At 35.4% G+C, this 8,851-nt stretch overlaps 1 protein-coding gene across 1 annotated transcript in view; it reads left to right on the top strand.

Annotated features, from left to right (window-relative positions):
* The window catches only part of LOC108523432 (uncharacterized protein CXorf57-like), a gene marked incomplete at both ends in the record, with an annotated part of 14,952 nt that extends 6,725 nt beyond the window's left edge, over positions 1-8,227 (top strand). Inside the window, 2 exons of the mRNA XM_017864060.1 lie at positions 32-201; positions 8,154-8,227. Of these exons, the coding sequence (XP_017719549.1) occupies positions 32-201; positions 8,154-8,227 (244 nt within the window). The remainder of the gene's footprint in view (positions 1-31; positions 202-8,153) is intronic.
* Positions 8,228-8,851: the final 624 nt, after the last annotated feature.

Here is an 8,851-nt window from a genome sequence, read left to right as displayed (position 1 = left end):
TAAAATGTTTTCTTTAAATTATTGGTTTTAGAATGCTAACAGACCCTCAACATCTCAAGCAGCTAGAGTAGAAATTCAAGAAAGAAATGGTAAACGGCATCAAGATGATGAGCCTGTGAATTCTCAGTATTTCCAAACTACATCTACAAATTTGAGTCTCAGCAATAAAATAAGAATTCTTCAAGGCCCACATGCTAATCCGTAAGTCATTTGTATTAATTATATGTAAAGTATATTTTTTCTTTTGGTTTATCTCTACCCTGTAAAATAAGCAATTATCGTAGAAGCTGTATTAATTTGTTAGGGCCCCCATAACAAAATACCACAACTGAGTGGCTTAAACACAGAAATTTGTTGTCTCAAAGTTCTGGAGGCGCCTGGCACGGTGGCTCACGCCTGTTATCCCAGCACTTTGGGAGGCCGAGGTGGGCGGATCACGAGGTCAGAAGATCAAGACCATCCTGGCTAACACGGTGAAACCCGTCCCTACTAAAAATACAAAAAATTAGCCGGGCGTGGTGGCAGGCGCCTGTAGTCCCAGCTACTCAGAAGGCTGAGTCAGGAGAATGGCGTGAACCCGGGAGGCGGAGCTTGCGGTGAGCCGAGATCACACCACTGCGCTCCAGCGTGGGCGACAGAGCGAGACTCCGTCTCAAAGAAAAAAAAAAATTTCTGGAGGATGGAGTTCAAGATCAAGATGTCAACAGCATTGCTGCTCTCAGGGATGCGAGAGAGAATCTGTTCAATGCCTCTCTCCTAGCCTCTTAGTGTGCTGGCAATCTTTGACATTCCTTGACTTGTAGAAGCATCACCCCAATCTCTGCCTTCATATTCACATGGAGTTCTCTCTGTGTAGTGTCTGTGTCCAAATTTCACCTTTTTCATAAGGATACCAGTCATATTGGATTAGGGGACCACCCTAATCCAGTATGACCTCATCTTTATCAGTAACATCTGCTATGACCCTATTTCCAAATAAGGTCATACTCAGAAGACTTGAGGGTTAGGACTTCATCATATGAATTTTGTGGGGGCGCGACTCAACCCATAAGTCTGCCCTCTGGTCCCACAAAATTCCTGTCCTTCTCGTATGCAAAATAGGTTCACCCCATCACAACATTCCCAAAAGTCTTATCCCACAGCAGCATCAATTCTAATCCAAAATCTCATCTAAATCTCATATGGATGTAATTCATCCATCCATGATCAGGGTGATTTATCCTGGGGCAAAAATTCTTCCTCATCTGTATACCTATAAAATCAAACAAGTTATCTGTCCAGAATACAGTGATGAGATAGGTATAGGATAGACACTCCCATTCTGAAAGGGAGAAATTGGAAGGAAAAGGGGGATCATGGGTCACAAGCAACTCCAAAATCTAGCAAGGCAAATAAATTGCATTCATTTTAAGGCTTCAGAATTATTCTTTTGTCACAGTCTTATGTCCCCTGGGCCCACTTGGGTAGCATCCCCACTCCTACAACCCTGGGTGATGGCCCTGCACTCTGGAACCAAGGAAATGAACCCACCCTTTGGAATTGAAAAGGGAGCCCTTGTCCTCTGAAACCAAGGAGGTAGTGTCACTCTCAAAGTCATTCTTCCATTTTCTTAAACAACAAGAACATTATAGCTTATATTTGCTCACCAGTTTTTTAAGCATGGGTCTTTACTACAAAACATCCATACATTATGAATTGTACATGATTGGAAGTTTTTGTTTCTTTAAAGTGTCAGGAAAGCCCAAACACTCCTAAAGCAGAGTGCAGAATCACTTTGGATTTTAAAATTTTAAAAATTCCAATCTTTTAGAGTGTGCCCAGGTGCACAGCAGTTTTGGTTGTGAATAAGTAATAGGTAAAATTTTAATTTATTTTAAAATTTTTTAACTTTGAATTTTTGTGGGTGCATAGTAGGTATATATATATTTATGGGGTACATGAGATGTTTTGATACAGGAATACAATGTGAAATAAGAATGTCATGGACAATGGGGTATCCATCCCATCAAGCATTTATCCTTTGTATTACAATCAAACTACACTCTTTTAGTTACATTTAAATGTACAATTAAGTTATTATGGACTATAGTCACTCTGATGTGCTATCAAGTAGTAGGTCTTATTCATTCTTTCTGTTTATTTGTACCTATTAAACGTCTTCACTTCCCCGCACCCCCCTACTACCCTTCCCAGACTCTGGTAACAGTCCTTCTAAACTCTACCTTTATGAGTTCAATTGTTTGATTTTTAGATCCTATAAATAGGTGAGAACATGGAATGTTCATATTTCTATGCTTGGCTTATTTCACTTAACATAATGATCTCCAGTTCCATCCATGTTGTTGCAAATCACTGGATCTCATTTGTTATGGCTAAATAGTACTCCATTGGGTATATGTATCACATTTTCTTTATCCATTCATCTGTTGATGGACGTGTAGGTTGCCTCCAAATCTTAGCTATCATAAACAGTGCGGCAACAACATAGGAGTGCAAATATCTCTTTGGTATACTGATTTCCTTTTTTCCTGGGTATGTACCCAACAGTGGGACTGCTGGATCACATTGTATTTCAATTTATAGTTTCTTTGAGGAACCTCCAAACTGTTCTCCATAGTGGTTGCACTAATTTACATTCCCACCAACAGTGTACAGAGTTCCTTTTCTCCACATCATCACCAGCATTTGTTATTGCCTGTATTTTGGATTTAAGCCATTTTAACTGAGGTAAAATGGTATCTATCCACAGCTTTTTGAGGGTTTTTGTCATGAAGGGATGTTGAATTTTATCAAACATCTTTTTCAGCATCAAATGAAATGCTTGTGTGATTTTCATTTGCATTTCTCTGATGATCAGTGATGTTGAGCACCTTTTCATGTGCCTGTTTGCCATTTGTATATCTTCTTTTGAGAAATGTCTATTCAAATCTTTTGTCCATTTTTAATTGGATTATTCGATTTATTCCTGTAAAGTTGTTTGAGCTCCTTATATATTCTGGTTATTAATAATCCCTTGTCAGATGGGTAGTTTGCAAGTATTTCCACCCATTCTGTGGGTTGTCTCTTCACTTTGTTGATTGTTTCCTTTGCTGTGCAGAAGCTTTTTAACTTGATGTCATTCTATTTGTCCATTTTTGCTTTGGTTGCCTGTTCTTATGGGGTATTACTCAAGAAATATTTGCCCAGACCAATGTCTTGTAGATTTTCCCCAATGTGTTCTTGTAGCAGTTTCATATCTTGATGTATTAGATTTAGGTCTTTAATCCATTTTGAGTTGATTTTTGTATATGGCGAGAGATAGGGGTATAGTTTCATTCTTCTGAATATGGATATCCAGCTTTCCCAGCACCATTTATTGGAAAGACTGTCTTTACCCCAGTGTATGTTCTTGACACCTTTGTTAAAAATGAGTTCACTTTAGGTGTATGGATTTGTGTGTTGATCAATTGAAATGATTGTATGGTTTTGGTCTTTATTCTGTTGATATGATATATCACATTGATTTGCATATGTTGGTTAGGATAGCTTTGGCTATTCTGGGTCTTTTGTGGTTCCATCTAAATTTTAGGATGGTATTTTCTATTTCTATGAAGAATGTCATTGGTATTTTGACAGGGATTGCATTGAATATGTAGATTGCTTTCAGCAGTATAGACATTGTAATAAATTGATTCTTCTAATACATGATCATACAGTATTTTTCCATTTTTGAATGTCCTCTTCAATTTCTTTCATCAGTGTTTTATAGTTTTCATTATAGACATCTTTCACTTGTTTGGTTATGTTCATTCCTAGGTATTTAATTTTATGTGTGGCTGTTGTAAATGGGATTACTTTTTTATTTCTTTTCACATTTTCACTTTTGGCATAAAGAAATGCTACTGATTTTTGTATGTTGATTTTGTATCCTGCAACTTTAGCGAGTTTACGAGTTCTAATAGTTTTCTTGTGGAGTCTTTAAGTTTTTCCAAATATAAAATCATATCCTTTGCAAACAAGGATTATTTGACTTCTTCCTTTCCTAGTTGGATGCCCTTTATTTCTTTCTCTTGTCTGATTGCTTTAGCTAGGACTTCCAGTACTGTGTTTAATAAGAGGGGTGAAAGTGTGCATCCTTGTTGTCTTCCAAATCTGAGGAAAGGCTATCAGTTTTTCCCCATTCAGTATGATGCTAGTTGTGGGTCTTTCATATATGGTTTTTATTATGTTGAAGTACATTCCTTCTATCCACAGCTTTTGAGGGTTTTATCATGAAAGGATATTGAATTTTATCAAATGTTTTTTCAGCATCAATTGAAATGATTGTATGGTTTTGATCCTTTACTCTGTTGATATGTTGAACCATCTTGGTATCCCAGGGCTAAATCTCACTTGGTCATGATGAGAGATCATTCTAATATATTGTTGAATTTGGTTTGCTAGTATTTTGTTGAGGATTTTTGCATCAAAATTCATCAGAGATATTGGCCTGTAGTTTTCTTTTATGGATGTGTCTTTGTCTGGTTTTGTTATAAGGGTAATACTGGCCTTGCAGAATGAGTTTGGAAGTATTCCTTCCTCCTCCATTTTTTTGAATAGTTTGAGTAGGATTGATATTAGCTCTTCCTGAAATGTTTGGTAGAATTCATCAGTGTAGCCATTTGATCCCAGGCTTTTCTTTACTGGGAGACTTTTTATTACAACTTCCATCTCATTACTCGTTATTGGTCTGTTCAGGTTTTGGATTTCTTCCTGGTTCAATCTTGGTAGGTTGTATGTGTCTAGGAATTTGTCCATTTCTTCTAAATTTTCCATTTCATTGGCATATAGTTGTACATAGTAGCCACTAATGAACCTCTGAATTTCTGCAGTATCAGTTGTAAAAGCTCCTTTTGCATTTCTAATTTTATTTATTTGGATCCTCTCTCTTTTTTTCATAGTCTGGTGAAATGTAAGTTTTGTTTAACTTTTCAAGAAAGCAACGTTTTGCTTCATTGATCTTTTGTATTGATTTTCTCATTTCAATTTTATTTATTTATGCTCTGGTCTTGTTTTCTTCCACTAATTTGAGTTTGTTTGCTCTTGCCTTTCTAATTCTTTAAGATGCATCATTAGGTTGCTTATTTGACTTTTTTCTTCTTTTTTGTTGGAGGCACTTATAGCTGTAAACGTCCCTCTTACTACTGCTTTTGCTGTATCCCTTAGGTTTTGTTATGTTTTGTTTCTATTTTCATTTGCTTCGAGAAATTTTTCAATTTTCTTCTTAATTTCTTCATTGACACATTGGTAATTGAAGAACATGCTGTTTAATTTCTATTTATTTGTATAGCTTCCAAAATCATTCTTGTTATTAATTTCTAGTTTTCTTCCATTGTGGACAGAAAAGATGCTAGATATTGTTTATTTGGATGTTTTAAGACTTGTTTTGTGACCTAACGTATAATCTATCCTTGAGAATGATCCACGTGCTGAGGAAAAGAATGTGTATTCTGCAGCTGTTGGATTACACGTTCTGTAAATATCTATTAGATCCATTTGATCTACAGTGCAGATTAAGTCCAATATTTCTTTGTTGATTTTCTATCTAGAAGATTTGTCCAGTGCTGAAAGTGGGGTGTTGAAGTCTCTAGCTATTATTGTACTGCAGCCTATCTGTCCCTTTAGCTCTAATAATATTTGGTTTATATATCTGGGTGCTCCAGTGTTGAGTGCATACGTATTTAAAATTGTTATATTGTCTTGCTGGATTGACTCCTTTATCATTATATAGTGACCTTCTTTGTCTCTTCTTATTGTTTTTGTCTCAAAATTGATTTTGTCTGATATAAAGATAGCTACTCCTGTGGTTTCTTTGGTTTCCATTGACATGGAATATCTTTTCCCATCCTTTTATTTTCAGTTTACAAAAATCTTTATAGGTAAAGTATGTTTCTTATAAACAACAGATCAATGGATTTTGTTGCTATGGGATAAGACTTTTGGGGATGTTGTGATGGGGTGAACCTATTTTGCATATGAGAAGGACAGGAATTTTGTGGGACCAGAGGGCAGACTTATGGGTTGGATTGTGTCCCCACAAAATTCATATGATGAAGTCCTAACCCTCAGGACTTCTGAATATGACCTTATTTGGAAATAGGGTCATAGCAGATGTAACTGATAAGGATGAGTTCATACTTTCATAGAGAGCTAAGTCTGGTGAAAGAGACAGACTTTTAAACCTGTAATTTCAGTATGATATGGTGAATGCCATGATAGAAGTTTATTCACAGTACTATAATAGCATATACAAGGGGCAGTTAGCCTTGGCAAGAGATCAGGGGAAGCTTCTTGTAGGAAATTATGCTGGAGCTAAATCTTGAAGGATAAGTAAGAGTTAACCAGGCAAATGAAAGGGACATAGGATTGTTCCAGGCAGAAAGAAAAGCATGAAGGTTTAAAGCACCATAGGGCTAATAAAAAACTATGAACCAAAATTGGAAAGGCAGGCCAGATTGTTTTCCATAATTTTGAACAAAGAAAACATAAAACTAGGCCATTGCATTTATTTTATTTTACTTATTTATTTTAATTTTGTAAGTGTATGTTAGGTACACATATTCATGAAGTATATGAGATGTTTTGATACAGGCATACAATGCATAATAATCACATCATGGAGAATGGAGTATCCATCCCCTCAAGCATTTATCCTTTGTGTTACAAACAATTAAATTACACAGTCTTTTAGTTATTTTAAAATGTACAGTGAAGTTATTATGGACTATAGTCACCCTGTTGTGCTATTAAATAGTAGGACTTATTCAATCTTTCTATATTTTTGTACCTATTAACCATCCATACCTCTCCCAAACTCCCCCACTCCCCTTCCCAGCCTCTGGTAACCATTCTTCTATTCTCTATCTCCATGAGTTGGGCTGTTTTAATTTTTAGCTCTCACAAATAAGTGAGAACGTGCAATGTTTATGTTTCTGTGCCTATCTTATTTCCAGTTAACACAATGATCTCCAGTTCCATCCATGTCATTGCAAATGACAGGATCTTATTCATTTTATGCCTAATAGTACTCCATTGTGTATATGTACCACATTTTCTTTGTCCATTCATCTGTTGATGGACTCTTAGGTTGCTTCCAAACCTTAGGTATTGTAAAAGCTGCTGCAACAAATATGGAAGTACAGCTATCTCTTTGATATACTGATTTTTCTTTATTTTGGGTATATACCAAGCGGGGGGGAAGGATGCTCAATTATATGGTAAGCTCGAATTTTTAATTTTTGTAAGAACCCTCGCAAACTTTTCTCCATACTAGGATAAATACTAACTTACATTCCTACAACATTATCAACGAAGGTTTAATACCTGCTTTCTCGCACATTCTTGTCAGCATTTGTTATTTGGGCCCCCTGTCTTATTGGATTTAAACCATTTTACTGGAAAACTGAAGATGAATATCGTCATTATAGGTGTTTGATTTGAATTTGCTCTGATGGAGTGCCAGTGATGTTGAGCAGCCCTTTTCATAGGTACGTGTGTTGTCAGTTGTTTGTCTTTTTTGAGAAAGTGTCTATTAGAGAGAGATTTCATTTCTCGATGAAGAAGATGTCTATCGCGGACGCAAAGGAAACCAAACAATGCAATCTTCTTCCCCCATCTGTTATCATCAAATTATTCAGCTTTTTTCCTTACAGTCTTTGTTTTGAGCTCCTTTATCATGAGCTCTGGTTTCTTAATGCTTGTCCAGAAATGGTAAGTTGCAAAATATTTTATCCAATTACTGTGGGTTGTCTCTTCACTTTATTCTCGTTTGCCGTGGCATAGCAGTAACTATTTTAAATTTTCTGTCATAAGCTGATGAAAAAAGTATGTGATCTTCAGTGTAATATTTATATAAAATTAATGGGCTCCATTTTACGGAATAGATATCCCTTAAAATTTCAATCTTATTGCAGTATTTGAGTTTGCTTTTACTATACTGGATACGTTTTTCATAATTATTAGTGTATTTTAATGTATTCCAATTCAACAAACTTTACCTGTATACAAATTTTCTAAAATTTATTGAGTTTAGAATAAATTCCTGAATAGAACCAGTTGATTTGTTTTTTTCATTTGAGGCTCTTTCTACGTTATATTTCTATAATGATTGGTTATACTCTTCTTATCCTTCATAGAGTTGCTGTACCTCAACCAGGAGCTTCTGTACAAACAAAGGGAATTAAACCAGGCATGCCAAGCATCTTCAACCGTATGTTACTGTTTGTTATCATTGTTCTATGTAGATTACTATTTAATTACTAAGCACAAGCAATACGAGCTTAGAATGTATGCTTTGCATATAGTAATATTAGCTTAGGTCACTGTCAAAAATGTACTGATCAATTTGGTATCATCCCAAAAGTGAAAGTAATTATAAACAAACTTATACTTATCAGTTTGTTTCATTAGTAATAGCATATCTCTTCAAATGTACTATTTTTGATAGAAGAATAAGTAGGAAGTTTAATTTTTAATTGACAACAAATATGGATATCTCTTAAAAGTAAATTGTATCTTCTTTCTTTGCTATTGGGTTCACTGGTTTGAACTTTGGCCTCATTTCCGAGGTGATTTCGTAATACAATTTTTTTCTGGTGGGGTGTCCATAGGGTGGTTTGGTTTAAGTCAGATCTTAGGTATCATCTCTCTGGATTAGACTTTTTAGCACCTTATTTCCTTGTTTTGCTTTTGGTGTTATTTTGTTTCCATCCTCCACCTAGACAAAAGTGATACTGTCATTTTATTGAATACTGCCTTGTTAAATTTAATGTCTCAATGAACTTTTCCAAAATATTTAAATATGACTTTTGTTGATTGTTACATGATATAAAAT

The sequence above is a fragment of the Rhinopithecus bieti genome, unplaced genomic scaffold (genome assembly GCF_001698545.2).
Source record: "Rhinopithecus bieti isolate Rb0 unplaced genomic scaffold, ASM169854v2 scaffold_75381, whole genome shotgun sequence".
NCBI lineage: Eukaryota > Metazoa > Chordata > Mammalia > Primates > Cercopithecidae > Rhinopithecus > Rhinopithecus bieti.
This window is presented reverse-complemented; position numbering and strand designations above follow the sequence as displayed.